Source organism: Lithobates pipiens, unplaced genomic scaffold (genome assembly GCF_037356315.1).
Source record: "Lithobates pipiens isolate NorthernLeopardFrog02 unplaced genomic scaffold, aLitPip1_a1.2 Scaffold_23, whole genome shotgun sequence".
Classification (NCBI taxonomy): domain Eukaryota; kingdom Metazoa; phylum Chordata; class Amphibia; order Anura; family Ranidae; genus Lithobates; species Lithobates pipiens.
In genome coordinates this window covers 188,446,446-188,463,606 of record NW_027507785.1, presented here as the reverse complement: position 1 = coordinate 188,463,606, position 17,161 = coordinate 188,446,446, and the positions used below count along the sequence as shown (strand labels likewise).

The window sequence follows — 17,161 nt, the reverse complement described above, 5'->3', positions numbered from 1 at the left end:
GTGGACGACAAGTTGGGCGAGGAGGTAGCGATGGGACGCATGGGCGGTCCGTTGCGGGAGAAGCCTTGGGGGGACCTTGTGGTGTCTCCACTGGGGGTTGTCCCCAAGAAGGAGCCAGACAATTTTCGGCTCATGCAACACTTGTCTTTTCCAAAGGGGGGGTTTGGTCAATGACTTCATTGATCCGGAGGTCTGCGCGGTGTCATATACATGCTTTGACGCGGCTGTCTGGTGGGTACGGCGGTATGGCCGGGGGGCGCTTCTGGAAAAGGGGACATCGAGTAAGCGTTCCGGTTGCTACTGGTGCACCCGGACAGCTTTCGGCTGTTGGGTCGTCATTGGCGGGAGCGGTTCTGCGTGGACAGGTGTTTGCCCATGGGCTGCTCCGTGTCGTGTTCCGTGTTTGAGCAGTTTAGCTCGTTCTTGGGATGGTGGTGAGGGATGTCTCTGGCCTTGAATCAATCATTCACTATTTGGACGATTTTTCTCGGCATGGGCCCCCGGGCTTCCGCTGTGTGTGCGATCCTCCTTTCTACGTTGCAGCACATCGTGAGCATTTTCGGGGTGCCGTTGGCGGTGGGATAAGCAGAGGGCCTGGTGGAGGCGGAGGCCCTGGAATACAGGCTGATGTTGGAAGAGCTGGAGGACTTGCTACGGGAGATTCGTGGGATTCAGGGCCACCCAAAAGTACAGTTTAAAAGCTTGCAGGAAACTGAACTTTGCGTGACGCATTGTACCTATGGGGCGGGTTTTCTGCCGACGGCTGTCGGCTGCGACGGCTGGGGTGAATTCACCGACGCACTTCATTCGCTTGACGAGGGAGCACAGGGATGACTTAGGCGTGTGGCATGAATTTTTTGTCCTCGTACAACGGCCGAGAGCTATGGATGGCCGGGCTGGTGAGCAATGCCGATGTGGAATTGGTTACAGACGCGGCCAGGTCAACGGGTTATGGTGCGTTCTTTTGGGGCAAGTGGGTGCGGCGCCATGGCCGCAGTCATGGAAGGAGGCAGGTTTCCTGGGCAATTTTGGTGCTGCTGGAACTCTTCCCGAGAGTGCTGGCATTGGAGCTGTGGGGGGAGAGTGGCAGGAACTTGAAATTGTGTATTAATTGCGATAACATGGGGGTGGTGCAGGTGGTGAATCGCATGTCGGCATCCTCCCCCCGGTTATTAGAGTTTTAAGTCAGTTAGTCCTTCGGTGCCTGCGTTTAAACGTGTTCCTTTATGCAGTTCACATCCCGGGGGTGTATAATTCCTTGGCTGACTTACTGTCTCGTTTTCAGTGGGACAAGTTCAGGGAACTGGCGCGGCTGTGGCAGGAGTCCCTTGCCCGGAGTGGATGTGGGCGCTGCCCTTGGAGTCGCCGTGGGATGGATACGGCGGTCCGCAAGTGGGTCTACCTGGTTAGCATACAAAAGGTATGGCAGGAATGGCAGGGGTTAATGGGTAAGGTGTCCTCGGACGGGGATGCCGGCGAATGGCGTTCACTGGTGCTGTATTTTTGTGGTCCGGAATATGGAAGGCGGGCGCTCAGCAGCCGCGATTGACAAGAAAATGGCAGGCTTGTCATTTCTTTGTATATTACTGGGTTCGGAGGATTGGACAAATGATTTTTGGGTACGACAGATGCTGTGGGGTTTTCGGAAGCAGGTAAAACGTGGGGACAGAAGCCGTCTGGTAACGTTCGTGATTTTGGCGGCCATATGTGCGGAATTGGGATCAGTTTGCATGTTATGGTTTGAGGCACTATTGTTTCCAGCGGCCTTTTCCTTATCGTTTTATGGGGGTGTTTGGGGAATAGCGGTTTAGTGGGGTCGGAATATGCTTTACACTCCTTCCGCATCGGGGCGGCCAGGTGTGGGTTGGATAAGCATCGGTGCGCAGGATAGGTCTTTGGGATTCGCGTAGGTTCAGGTCCTACGTTAGGCCACAGCTGGCGGTCGGTCAATCTCGGTGAGGTGTGGGTCTGGAAAGTTATTACTGATAAAAAAAACAAAAAAAACCAAAGCAGTACGCCTCGTTTAGATCGTGGGCCACTCTTGTGTTTGCTGGGGGGCCAGGAGAGGAGACATGAGACCGGATGGGAGGCAGTTGGGGATTTCCAGGAGAAAAGCAGGGTTACATTGGTTGGGAATACCGGACAGGCTGTGGGAGAGGGTGATGGGTGTGGTGGACAGGTATGTGCATTTAGACCGGCCCCCGGATGTGTTGGTTCTCCATGCTGGGGGGAATGACCTGGGGGTCAGGAAGGTTGGGGAACTGCTCGGGGACGTAAAGGCGGATTTTCAAGCGTGGTTCCCGAACACAATGATATTGTGGTCAGACATTGTGGCCCGGACCCAATGGGGGTGGGCTAGATCAGTGGCAAGTATCCAGAAGACGAGGATCCGGTTCAGGTGAATAAGGTGGTGGGGTGGTTTGTGGTCAAGAATGGTGGGTTGGTAATCGGACGCAGGGAACTGGAGACTAAGGTGGGATTGTACCCGAGGAGGGATGGGGGTACGTCTCACGGAGGTCGGCATTGATTTATGGTCCCTGGGTTTGCAGGAAGGCCTCCAGAAAGCATTGAGGGTGTGGGGTTGCCCTCAAGGGTAAGGTGGTCACCCTTTCAGGCTGTGGCAGTATCTTTCTGATGGTCTTTGACGGTGGCGGTAAACGAAGGTGATCAAAAAGGGGTGGGGGGCTCATCGGTAATATGGGCCCCTCCGGTGTATTCCTGAATGGTGGACGGAATACTGGGATGTTGTGTATTCCTGAATGGTGGACGGAATACTGGGATGTTTTTCACTGCAGGAATTGGTTGTCTCTGAGCGGTCACAGCTGGAGGCCTGGTATGTTAAAGGTACCGCAGTGAGGTTGGTGTTTTGGTTTAAAGTGGGTCACCGTCAGAGATCACCAGACTGGAATTTAGTTTAAAAATGTTGTTTATGGTTTGATATACATGTTATATATATATATATATATATATATATTTATTTATATTTATGGTCCAGAGCCCTCTGACCGATACGGATAAGGATGACAAACAAGGTTAAAATAAACTCGCTTACTTGAAATGGACCTGAAAGTGTGCCCTGGTCTGACGTACGGTATACCAAAATAAGGGGGCATACCTTAGATAGAGAAGTGGGTGATAAATGAAATGAATATGAATGGAGTGAAATGAGTACTCTCATGAGGAGTATAATGCTTGAGAAATGCCCTGAAAAAGGGGATGGGTGGGTGGGTATCGCGCACCGGAACCGACGAGGAGGATAGGCGAACGGGCTGGTTATATACTCCACCGGGCTCCTCCCATAATTTCAGGCCACCATACTGGCCTTTCTATTTATGGTCCAGAGCCCTCTGACCGATACGGATAAGGATGACAAACAAGGTTAACATAAACTCGCTTACTTGAAATGGACCTGAAAGTGTGCCCTGGTCTGACGTACGGTATACCAAAATAAGGGGGCAAAACATTCAGGTAGGGGTTGCATTTTATTGATTCAAGTTTGTTACTGGGTGAGCTCGACAAAGGCCTGGGCCATCTCCACTAGCGGATTGGGTATGTAGCGGGCGAAACAGGTGGACCTCCATCTGCCCAACCTCTCGATAACGTGGTCCGGGACCCCCTGGCGGGATGCCGCCGAAGCTGCTCCGATACGGAATGAATGTCCGGAGTAGTGAGTAGGATAGAGGTGAAGGATACCCAGGAGTATCCTGAGATGTTCCATAAAGCGGGCAGCGTTCAGAGGTTTAGTGTGAAATGGCAGAAGCGGACTAGTTCCTGGTTGATCAGCCAAAAGGGTCAACAAGCGGGTGAGAATGGCGACCGGGTACCAGCGGTTGTAGGACTTATAGAAGTGTATGTCCGTACCCGAGCCAAGCTGCTGTGTCTTGGAGACTGCTAAGTGTAAGACGAAATGGTCTTTGTATCGGACCAGGTGGTGCTTGCACAGCATGCGTGCTGTGAGGCTACTACAAGTAAACTCGCTTGGCCGTAAGAAGCCGAAGAAGGCCAGGTGTATGGCTGCTTGTAAATGACACTAATGTGGAGACCGAAAAGGTGAAGTGGCCAGGATATCTGCCATATTTCTAAAACGTCTCCTGTGGTAGGCAGTCGTTTGGTGCCGGCCATCGGCTGGCGCTTCTGGATACTGCGCATAACAGCCTGAACGGCGTGGTAAAATAAGGAGGGTACGGTAGGGTCCTGGAGGGAGGTGAAATGTTATACACCGGTCAGGTATAGCTGGACCGTATTAAAGGATAACGCCAACTGCGAGTGGCAGTAGGAAAAGAAGGCTATGACTTGCTTGACACGGGACGTCTCTGTGCTGTGATACGTGATGAAGCGGTTAAAGGCCCTCCAGGCTGATTGATAGGCCTTGAGGGTATTGCGGGAAAAGGGAGTGATCAATGAGTTGGGTAGCCGCTAGGAGGTGAGGGGCTAATCCAGGGTCAGTTGAGACCAGTCCGGGATAGCTGCTGATGTGGGTCCGGCTCCGGGTACCTGATCGGAAAACGAGACGAGGTTAAAGCGGGAGAGGGCGTCCGCTGCCTGATTGAATTTACCGGGGATAAAGGAACAATGGATGTTGAACTGAAACAACAACAAGAGCTGGACCAGTCGACGTAGGAAGGACATAATCAACCGAGAGGACGCCTTGGCGCAGCCAGGAATTGCCAGTAACTGGGGAGGTCAGGGAGCTGCGAGCCAGAGGTGGCCAAAAACAGCCGCAAGCCCGTGGAGGCCGCTGCGTCGGTCATCACCTGGGGAGAAAGGGAAGACACGGAGGGAATGAACAGGGAGACACCATTCCCAGACGATAGGAATTCCTCCCGCATAGCAAGGACTGCTATTGCCGCGGGATCCAGGCTGAGGACTTGCTCTGGATCCTGTGAGAGGGACAGTAAGACCAATAGGCGTGACACGAAGGCGCGCCCCTGAGGGATGATGCGCATAGCGAAACTCGACATGCCGTGTAGGGACTGTAGGTGTCTTTTGGATGACTAGACTGGGGAATATGCGAGGATATTATATGCCCCTAAAGATGGTAGTTGTGATGGGCGAGCGTTTGCCGTTGGCTATGGGCTGATGCCTCTGGATGCCTCGTAGTGGGGATCTTGCTGTATGGGCCGAATGACAGATGGCTCTCCGTGCACTGTAAGGATAAGAAATGCTGAACGCTGGCTAGAAATAGCCTGGGCGTGCTACAGGAAGAAGCCAGTTGCGTGTGTCAACATGATCCTGGTGCGGGACGGAAGTTGAACTCAACTGTCCTAAGGAAGAGACGGGTAGGCAGACAACAGTGAGTGGTTTGTAAGAAAAGCCACAGGAGACGAGTGGCCAATTAAGTGCTGCTGAAAATGACGTGTAGCCAGTTCGTGTGCCACTGAGAACGTGCTTGCCAACGAATGATTGCAAGAAGTTATGCTAAGTCGCGAGCCTTGGCATGACCAAAAGTGTGTTAAACGTGTGCTTGCGACAATTGCCCGGGAATTTGTCACTGGAGATGTGTACGTAGTGACTGTGAGCCATTCGTGTTACCGCATGTGCACTGCGAAGACTGCAGGAGTTGTGCTTGAATGTATGTTTGGACGCGTGCTTGCGATGATTGCAAGATGTTACCCAGGATGCGTGCTTGCTATGATTGCAAGATGTTATGCTAGGATGCGTGCCTGCAACTAATGCGAGGAGTTATGCCAGGACTCGTGCTTGCAACGATTTCAAGGAACTATGGTAGGTCACATGGGTAGCCAGGCCGGAAAGACAGAAATCCATCCAGTCCCACCACAAATCAAAATAAATAAGGTATCACACAACCCGACACACCCAATTCTACGCCCGCAGCTGATCCAGAGGAAGGCAAAAAAAACCCCAACAGAGCATAGCCCAATTTGCTACAGCAGGGGAAAAAATTCCTTCCTGACCCCTCGAGAGGCAATCGGATTTTCCCTGGATCAACTATACCTATAAATATAAGTACCCCGTAATACAACGTACCTTTAGGAAGGTATCCAGGCTTTCCCCAAAGCAATCTATCGAGCAGCCAGAAGTGCCTGCCAACAATGATTGCCATAAGTTGTGCCTGGACATCTGCTTGCAACGATTGCAAGAGGTCTATGCTCGAATGCGTGCTTGCCATGATTGCAAGAGGTCTATGCTCGAGTGCGTGCTTGTAATGAGTGCAAGAGGTCTATGCTCAAATGCGTGCTTGCGATGATCGCAAGAGGTCTATGCTCGAATGCGTGCTTGCAATGATTGCAAGAGGTCTATGCTCGATTGCATGCTTGCAATGAGTGCCAGAGGTCTATGCTCGAATGTGTGCTTGCAATGATTGCGAGAAGTCTATGTCTGGATGCGTGCTTGCCATGATTGCAAGAAGTCTACGCTTGGATGTGTGTTTGCAACGATTGCAAGAAGTCTACGCTTGTATGTGGAGAAAACAGCGAGACCCGCCTAAACGAAGCTGTGTTTCCCTTCCGAGGCAACTAATAATGAAATGAGGCTGAGGAGCAAGGCCCCCGGTAGGCGTCCAAACATTGAAGAATCAACTGGACCCAAACCGGGAAGCGGTATGTGACAGTGAAATGAGAGAACCTGCCATGACAGAGATCCAGATCGCCATGCCACAACTTGCGACCGAGCACGAAACGGATTCTGGAGCATGTACTGAAATGAGGCCATTCCTGGGGCACGCCGAGACGAATTTGGTACACAGATGTGACTATTCGTACCGGAACGTGATAGGTGAAATGAAATGAAAACCCATGACAAAGACAAGAATCAGAGGACGAGCCCATGAACCAAACAGATGAATCCTGTCTTTGGAGCATGTACTGAAATGAGGCGTAGCAGCTGGGCACACCAGAACGAATCAGTGCATAAAAAACAAAATGCGACAGGATTCGAATTGGAGCGTAATAAGTGACAGAAATGATATGCCATGACAGAGACAAGATTCAACGACTGGGCTGATGGTTACAACAAAGAATCCGTCTCTGGAGCATGTACTGAAATGAGGCGTAACAGCTGGGCACACCAGGACGAATCGGTGCATAAAAGAATGCGACAGGATTCGAATTGGAGCGTAATAAGTGACAGAAATGGTATGCCATGACAAAGACTAGAATCAGGGACCGTGCCTGATCCTGCGAGTGACTCAGTCTCTGGAGCATGTACAGAAATGAGGCCGAACCCTGGGGCACTTCGAAGCGAATCGGTGCATCGGAGATGCGACAAGATTCGCACCGGAGCGCGGTAAGTGACAGAAATGATGAAATGATTATTCGAATTGGAACGGTCCAACCGGTTTACGGCTTGAAAACAACGTGAAATTGCCATTGTCCGGACTGCTTGATTTAACGTAATGAGCAGTCGGCTGTGATTTCGAAACGATTCGATCGATTCGGATATAGAGAAATGATCGGGGTGTCGTTCGGCTTAGAAATGACGTGCCTACGAAACGAAGTGCCTGATGTGGCACGATCGACATGTCCCGAAAAGGTGATAACGACTTCTTCCGAAAGAAAGGGGGTAGTGACATGAGGTAACGAGTACGAGTGCCACAGTTTAAAACGTTCGTGAAAATGAAAGTGAGAGGTTCGTGAGTCCAGGGAATCTCGTTTGCGTGACATTGTAACACGTGAACTGAAAAGGGTGCCGAAGCCCTACCTGCGACAGCCGGCCCAGACGTGTTGTACGACAACAGAAAATTTCGTTGAGTATAGCGACACTCGGACGGCAAACACGGACGCTGACGAATGACAAGACGACTTGTCAAATGCGAAGGCGAACGGACAACGCGGGAACTCACGAACACAACTCACTACGTTTTGGTCTCGAGGATAGTCGGCCCTTGATTTCTGACGTATCAGATATCGCGCACCGGAACCGACGAGGAGGATAGGCGAACGGGCTGGTTATATACTCCACCGGGCTCCTCCCATAATTTCAGGCCACCATACTGGCCTTTCTATATATCTTTGGAGTGAGAAAAAAGTTTTGGTTGTGTTAATAAAGGCTGTTGTGGCCAGTTTACTCCAAAGAGAAGGTGTGGTCTCATTAGTAAGGTTGATAAGAAGATTGAGGTGGCAGTGGGTTAAAAGAAAGGGGACATTTGGGCTACGCAGGTCAAGGAGATGGCCAGAGACTGCGAACATGCTACAGGATACGGTCAGAGACTGCGGACATGCTACAGGAGACCAAAATATGCTCACTACTACTTATTCAGATAAAAATATATGAATAAATACCTCAAGACCATCAAGCACAATATATAATCAATTATATTTTGAGCAAACGGTACACACAAACTATACAGACACATTATACAGTGGCACTTTTCATCAGAAAATCAGCCAAATCATATTGCGTCTGCCTCCCCTCTCCTGGCATGCTTGGATTTGTAGTGCCCCAGACACATGAGGTGGTAACTCTGGAGAGGACTGAGGAGGCTGTGCCTCGACTGGAGAGAACTGCAGGTAATAGTTAGAGGTTGGGGGAGATCTCCCTAGTCAGTTTAGAAGCAAATAGCAATGCAGATCTGACACAAATAAAACGATGTACTGTACACAACAAGCCTGCTACACAGACCGTTATCTGCCCCCCTCCTCCTGCCCACTAAGACAAGGCAATGAGAGACATTTAACTAATCACTAGCTTACCCTCCTCTGCTAACCTGAAGACAGTCCATCTGGTGTCCTGCCAAAAAAGTTCCCCCGCCGGATAAGGACCCCCCTGTACTGCGCAGGCGCAGCGTTTGTGCAGTACGAACGACTACGGATATGGAACTTACGAAAATTGCCGAACTGTGAGTGAACTGTACACCGTGCAGGCTCAGTTAACATGTCAGTGTACGAGACGATGCCGCACGCTCCCGTTGCTCGCGCTACTCTGTAAGCATAGTTGCCAACTGTCCCGAATTTCGCGGGACATTCCCGCCATTAGGACATTTGTCCCGAATTAATTTTGTCCCAGGAAATGTCCCGCGAAAATTCGGTTTTCACGGGAAATTGAATTTCCCGTTTTTTTGCTGCCGGCCGCTAGAGGTCGGCGTCCGGTCTACAGGTGTAGAAGTTGGTCTACACCTGTGGCGCCGCCCATCTCCGCTGCTAGTGTGCGCTTGTGTCAGTGAAGGGCGGTGGGCGGCGCCACAGTTATGTCTGCGCGCGGCAACGGTGACCAGTATGAATGCGTTGCAAAGAGTGAGAGGAGGTGAGATGTGCTGCAGAGACATAGAGTAAGTTAGTAGTTGATGGTGGTGGGAAGTGGGGGGTTAGGATAAGCTGAACGCAGTTTGGTGCGATGTGCTGCAGCCCAGGGGACGAAGCAGCAGCTGTGCTGAGAAGAGGTGAGACAAGCTTCAGAGATGGCTTTGATCGGAGGTTTGTGTGATGTGGTTTCACTGGCTCTCATCTACGCAATGTGCTGCAGGTTAGCAGTTGTGTCAACTTTTCTTCTGGTTGTGCGATGTGCTGCAGCCCCAACGTCACATCGACACTTCTCATGGCTTACATGTGTCTGAGTAATGTTCTGTTATTTCCATTTGATTTGATTGCAAGCTCCATGGACCAATACCTGCCCACCTTGTACATTCCTGTCTGCTACATTGTATTACATCTTCTATAAATGTGCCCTACAATTCTACAACGTGCTGTGCCCAAAAAAAAAGTATGTGGCCAGTCTACGAATGTGGGGGTCCAGTCTGTGAATGTGGGGTCCAGTCTGTGAATGTGGGGGCCAGTCTGTGGATGTCGGGGGCCAGTATGTGGATGTCGGGGGCCAGTATGTGGATGTCGGGGGTCAGTCTGGAGATGTGGATGTCGGGGCGGGGGCCAGTCGGATGTCGGGGGCCAGTGACAGTCATGGTATGTGACCAGTCTGTGAATGTGGGGGTCCAGTCTGTGAATGTGGGGTCTAGCCTGTGGATGTGGGGGCCAGTTGTATGTAGGGGGCCAGTCTGTGGATGTTGGGGGGCCACTGGTATGTCGGGGGTCAGTCTGGAGATGTGGATGTCAGGGCGGGGGCCAGTGACAGTCATGGTATGTGGCCAGTCTGTGAATGTGGGGGTCCAGTCTGTGAATGTGGGGGCCAGTGGTATGTGGGGGGCCAGTCTGTGGATGTGGGAGGCCAGTCTGTGGATGTCGGGGGCCAGTTGTATGTCGGGGGCCAGTCTGTGGATGTTGGGGGGCCAGTGGTATGTCGGGGGCCAGTCTGGAGATGTGGGGGCCGGTCTGTGGAGTATGTGGGGGCAGGTCTGTGCAGGATGTGGGGGGGGCGGTCTGTGCAGGATGTGGGGGGGGCGGTCTGTGGATGTCAGAGGGGCACCAGATGTAAGGAGGGGCTCCGCTGTTGGACACAGATGTGAGGAAGGTACCTCTGATGGGGCACCTGATGTAAGGTCAGACTCCGCTTGGGACACCTGATGGCATCTGGTGGCAGGCAACGTGGCTAGTGACGTGCGCATGGCTACCACTGATTCTGCATTATGGTGAGTGGAATGATTTCATTTCATATTACAATGTAATAGAAATAATGCGCTTCAATCATCCTGACACCATAACAATCATGGCGGCGGGATGATTGAAGCGCCAACACCTGGTATTTAGAGTATCTTTATCTGCTGATTGTCAAACTCTTGAAAACACATATTACTATTGTGGTGTAGGATCGGGGGGCTGCTGTCCCTCCACCCCCCCCCCCTTCTCCATCCCTCTTCTTTCCCTCTTCATCCCGCATTCATCTCAGACTAACCACACCCCTTTGAGCCACGCCCCATGTAAGCCACGCCCACTATTTTACGTAAACCACACCCATTTTTCGCAGCGGCGCGCACATTTTTATTTTTTTCTATGCCACACCTATAAACGCATGCCCCGCCCCCTAATTATACCACGACTCCGCCCACTGCCAAAAAAGTGTCCCGATTTTTTTTTTTTACAATGTTGGCAACTATGTGTAAGGGCCGTTTACCGTCTAAGGGGCGGGTATATTTTTACTCTAAGCAAGGGGCAGATCTCTTATAGCGCCTAAGCAAGGGGCGGGTCTATTATTACTGTAACCAAGGGCCAGATTTGTTATTGATAGATGTGTAAGCTGATAACTTAAGTTTTGCTTTTAACAATAAAATGCACGTCTTTGCAGGCAATTTATAAACAAATGAAAGGCGTCTTTTATAAAAAAAAAAATAACGCTGTATATTGACAATAGATGCCCCTTGCAGAGTAGTGCAAGCATCGGGAGCGTGCGGCATCGTCTCATACACTGACATGTTAACTGCGCCTGTGCAATGTACAGTTCACTCACAGCTCTTTAGGATCGCCAATTTTCGGAAGATCCAAAGTCCTTCGTGCTGCACCTGCGCAGTACAGGGGGGTCCTTATCCGCCGGGCACACCTTTCCCAGCAGAGCACCGGCTCCACTACAGGCTGACTCCTCCCCTCATCCTTCCAGCATCTCCTGTGCAGAAATCAAATAAGGCATGCTGTGTAAGGAAGGGGGGGGGGGGGGGGGGTGGAACAAGACAAGTAGCAGGCGCCGCAGTGTCAGAAAGATCATCGGGATGCATTAGAGACTCTCAGCATGCTTTCGATCTGCACATGCGCAGTTCCAAGCCAGGACCATCATATTTTTTACTGGCAAGATTTTTATTCATGGATTTTCACGGGCATGAATAAATAGCCCCATTTTTATGGGCTGCCTGTGAAAACACGGAAGGTTGGCAACACTGGTTGCCATTAAGGCTGTGTTAACATCTGTGCCTTTCAGAGAAGCTCACAAAGAAAATATGCACTTTGCTGTGCGCTTAGAAAACGTGAAAAAAATGCACTACAATTTAGGCTGCCTTTGCATCTCCGTGTTTCTAAACATGCTGCACCCCACATTGAAAACATGCGTTTTGCCATGCTTTTTAAAAACGCTCGCTTTGCTGTGTGGCTCGTCTTACTTGCGTTACCATTTGTTTGCATCTGCACCTTTCTGAAAACATGTCAACCCAAAAGAAAACGTATGTTTTGCCATTTGTTTTGAAAACGCATGGGAACATGCATTGCATGCAGATGTAAATGCAGCCTTGTTAATGACACCCCAATCACGGTTAGTAGATGCGTGTTTTACCACGCGACAAAACGTGCTATAAACATATCAAAATGCACACTGAAAAAAGTGACATTCTGCAACTGAAAATGTTCTGGAGCTACTTTGGGGCATTTGTCGCATGTAGGGCAGTCCATTCAAGTGAATGGGCTGCCTTATGTCCTTGCACATTTACGCTTGAAAAACACACTCAGATGTCAATAGAATGTGGTGGGGAGGAAGTTTTTAGGCAGCAAGGATGACCAGGGAGGAGAGGTGAGGGTTAAAAAAAAAAAAAAAAAAAACACTCACTGATCCATCAAAGACACAAAGGAATGATTTATATCAGTAAAGTCACATTGGTGTTATTTTGAAAGTTGACATGGTAAGTCACTAGGATCAGCTGCAGTACTCTTCCTCTTAGCCCTTGTACACACGGTCGGAGATTCCGACAACCAAATCCGTCGGATTTTGTCCGAAACTGTTGCATACACACGGTCGGACAAAGTTGTCGGAAAATCCGATCTTTCAGAATGTGATGACGTAATTTCGTTACGATGGGACTATGTTCAGGCTAGTAGCCAATAGCTTTGATGTAGGAATTTGATCTGAGCATGCGTGGCACTTTGTCCGATCGGAATTCTCTACACATGATTGGAGTATGTCCTATTGGAGCATTTTGTTGGAAAATATTTCTGGCAAAAATTTGGTCCGACGGATATTCCGACGGAAACAGTCCGATGCATACCACACATAGTCAGAATATCCGAAAAAACGCTCCGATCGGACACAATTAGCGGACCTCCAGCTATTGCAAAACTACAAGTCCCATCATGCGTCTGGGTTTCATGATTGTGGCTGTCAGAGTCTTGCTAGGCCTCATGGGACTTGTAGTTCTGCAACAGCTGGAGGTCCGCTAATTGCATATCCCTGATATAGACGATTGCTCTGAGATCCTCGAAATGATTTCAGTATTTCCCATAACATTATTTCTCCCAACAACATTAATGGAGCACCTATGTCCAGCACCACTCAAAACAGAGTAAAAGATTATAGACTAATAAATATGTAAGTAAATCAAACTTCTCCAAAGTAAATTTAGTTGAAATGGACGTACCAAACTACTTTGTATGAATGCATTCATTTCATTTTCAAAAGGTGAAGTCTGTTATTAATATAATGTCTGACTGCACTGATGAAAAACTTAAGTCTGCATTAGTATTAGAATTTACTTACTATAACACTTTGGCTCAGGATTCCATCCAGTTTTTGTACACGTTGTTGTTCCATAGTATGTTCTGTCTGGAGATAGAAACCCAGGATCACAGTAATAATAAATCCAATTATAATAGGCATCCGGACTTATTGGGAAACGGTACGGATCTTTGGTATATCCATTTTGTGGATTAGGTTGAATACATTTTTTGTCTGTAGAAACGAAATAATCCACATTTAGTTTTAGAAGAATACAATATACCAAAATAATTGTCCTATTATGTAAACATTTATGCAAGCTGTATTTAAACACAATTTTTCAGATTTCTGATATGTGCCTGCTGTATCATGTACTTGTATTAAAAAAAAAAAGAAAAAAAAAATCATATACTCTTTGTATTGCTTCCTTTATGTGAAACCCCAGGTGTTTCTGCCAGCCCTCTGCTTTCCTAATAAAAACTGACCACATTAAGAATGAGGGCACAGCATGGTCAGTTCTATAGCTATGCTGAGAACTCAGCCTGTTCTGCTCCAATGATCAAACTTCTGCTGAAATACCCGCCCTCTGCGCCACTGCTCAATGAGCAGACAAGTGTGCTGCAGTTTCTCCTCCCACAGTTCTCCGAGCTCATTATGCTTTTTATATCTATACATTTTTGCCTTTCATTTCTATTTTAAACTGAATAGGTTGTTTTACACGGTGAGGGTTCACATATACAATACTGTAACTATCTATAGGTTTGCAGTAATAGCCAAATCTGTTCCCCATTACAGCAATCTGTACTTTGGTCTAGAAGTCATTCTTTACATCATTCTTGATGCTCATACAAGAACTGCTAGTTTGAAAGGCATGTCTTGCACATGCTTATGTTACTATTTTTTAAAACCCCTATTTATATTATGTTTTTCCTATTCAAAATAAACCCAAAAGGCAAAAAAGGAAACTCATACATTTACTTATTTATTTTTGTACTTTAATGAATGCATCTTTGTGTTTGGGGAACAAGGACTGTGTGTTCACAGCATCCAGTCATCTCTAAAGCCCCATTCACACTTCGTAATTTAGAATTGTGGACAGAATCGCAACACTCATTTGGGTGCCATTATCCAATCGTATTGCCTGAAAAGGAGCAGGAACTTCTTTTCAGGCCACAAATGTGCATATGGCAGCCCATTCATGTGAACATGCAGAATCTAGGGGCTAGTAGTCAGTTGTCCGGAAAGGGAAGGTCCCGGCACACTTGCTGAAAGGATAGCTGGTTTAGGCTCCGAGCCGATGTAACAACATATACTAAGAAGGGGGAAAGCGGACATGTTGTTTCACCCACCAGAGTTTTACATTTTAGACATATTTATAACAGTAAAGTAAGTTTTAATAGTGAAATACAGTACTTAGAACTCCGTCTGACTGCTTAGATGTTGACTTTTAAAAGAAGCAAACTTCTGTCAGATTAACAAACCTGTGAGATGAGCAGAGTTGCTGCTGCTTTTAAAGTTCAAGATCTAAGTAGTCACACAGAGTTGTAAATACTGCATTTCACTATGTAAACTGACTTTACAGTTATAAATACATGTAAAATGCAAAACTGCAGTGGGTGTAACAACATGTAGGCTTTCCCCCTACTTAGTGTATCCTTACTGTGGACGGGTGTGGGGTGTAGCAAGATGACGTCGACAGAACGTCACTTCCACAGCAAATTTCGATGGGTCACCGAATGTCATTACACCAGTGTTTGCGGCTGGGGCCACAGCCCAGCTATCTGGTGTCTCAGATACAAAATAAATTTGGCAAGGTGATACCGTCAGGAACCTCTAATCTTGATAGCTGGATAAGTCAGTTATGGTTGTTTATAAGAAAGTGTATGTTTAATAAATAGCCCGTGTTCGGCCATTTTAACGCAACTTATGTCTTGCGTGGTCATTACTGATAATTAGAGGGGGGAAGGGGGGGAGGGGTTACATAGGTAGTGCAGTAGCAGGTGAACTTTTACCTACCCTAGTCATGTGCTTGCATAAAGGCATTATATAGTAAGAATGTTATGTGCAGGAAAATCAGAGCAACACTGCAATAAATGTTCTGTAAAACTGGGGTATGATTTGGTGTTTAACCATTGTCAATGTTCACCGTAGAATGTTCTGGTTCTGGTATTATTTGCAGTTTGCAGATATTTTTTTTTTCTGCCAGTATTTGGCTTCATGCACACAGGAAGTTTGATTTTATTCTCTGAACGGCAAAACTCCTGGCAGAAGAAAAATGTGCCTAAAGCCATGTATTGCATATACATTTAGGCGCGTCAAGTGTTTGAACATTAATGGATTTCATTGACCAGAAAATTACTTTATTCTGGCCATTGGAATGCATTAACACTCAAGCGCTAGACACATCTAGCATATAAGTGTGTTTATTGTTTTTTTTCTGCTCTTTAGTTGCTCTCCTGAACAAGCCTTTGGTGGGATTCTTTTTTTTCAGTCGGTAAACGTTCTTCTTCTAATACGCCTGTAAACGACTGTGTGTGCATGGAAACAGACTTACACAGAGGTGCTTTTACAGGCTGAAAAAAAAAAAATGCTCAACGCCTGTAACAGCTACATTTTTTAAGCTCTGTATGCATGAGCCCTTAAGGGGAAACAATATTCCATGCTGATTTGTCCAATCAGTGAAAGCTGGTTGTTAAGGAGCGGGGCGGAAAGCTGGCCGCAGCGTCCTTAGCAACTGATGAGTCATCAGCTGTCAATGGGTTTCCCCGCTGGCAGCTGAATAAAAAAAAAATGTAAGAAAAACAGTATAGAGTCACCCCCCACCCAAACCCATACCGGGCCCTTTGGGTCTGGTATGGATTGTGAGGGGAACCCAAAGCAATTTTTTTTAAAACTGCTTGGGGTCCCCCCCCCCAAATCCATACCAGACCCTTATCTGAGCATGCTTCTTAGCAGGTCAGGAAAGGGGAGGGGAAGAGAAAGTGCCCCACCTCCCAACCTGAAGCATACCAGGCCACATGCCCTCAACATGGGGGGGTGAGTGCTTTGGGGCAGGGAGGCCCACAAAAATGGGGCATCAGCTGTGTCTACAAAAATGGGAATGAGGCCAGCAATACATGGATGGAAATTCATATTCAGCCAGTTCAAAAGGGACCAGCTGGAATTCTATCCATGTATGCGCAGGTGATCTGTGTACAGTATGTACAACCAGACTGTTAGAAAATTTTCCTTTTGATCAGTCCTTCTGGCTATAGCTGGTGATGCTGATCTGTGTATTCTGATGGCATGAAAGTCTCCCTGCTGTCAGAATACAATATCTCAGTGGAATGTGGGTGGGGGAATTTTCCATTTCTTTTTGTTCAACCCCGCTGATTAAATGAAAAAAAAGCAAAAAAATAAAAAAACCCACAAATGCAGAAAAGGATCTTTGCTGTTTTCTGGTTAAACTGACTTGGATAAAGGTGGACAATGGACATTTGTCTGTTTACATCGGCCTGTCCATAGACATACTACATTGTCTGTCTTACACTTCAGTCTGGATTTGTCTGAAAAACTGGCACACGGATCCTGAGTGAAAGCCTGTGCGAATAACCACGGTAGGGAGGATTTAAAGTGATTTTACTTTGCCTAGTTTTTGCTTTATGTACCTATCTGCATTATAATAAAATTTCCATAGCTTGGTGCATTATATAGGTCCACAGGTTAAAACAAGACATGTCCTGTCTTCCCAGACACCAGTGGTGCAGAAATGACTTTGTGTTTATATTTTACTACTTTGCAACCGGTTGGGCTTGTCGGGGTAGGCCGACGCTCACTACCCCCTAAAGCAGCCTTTCTCAATCTTTTCAACACAGAGGAACCCTTGAAATAGTTCTCCGGTCTTGAGGAACCCCTGCTAAAAATTAGA

The 17,161-nt window shown here is 47.8% G+C and overlaps 1 protein-coding gene across 2 annotated transcripts in view; it reads right to left on the bottom strand.

Annotated features, from left to right (window-relative positions):
• LOC143928074 (complement factor H-like) overlaps positions 1-17,161 on the bottom strand; it is a 1,075,600-nt gene that overhangs the window by 776,238 nt on the left and 282,201 nt on the right. For both annotated transcript variants that reach the window (XM_077452686.1, XM_077452684.1), the window contains exon 8: positions 13,297-13,488. In XM_077452686.1, the coding sequence (XP_077308812.1) occupies positions 13,297-13,488 (192 nt within the window). The remainder of the gene's footprint in view (positions 1-13,296; positions 13,489-17,161) is intronic.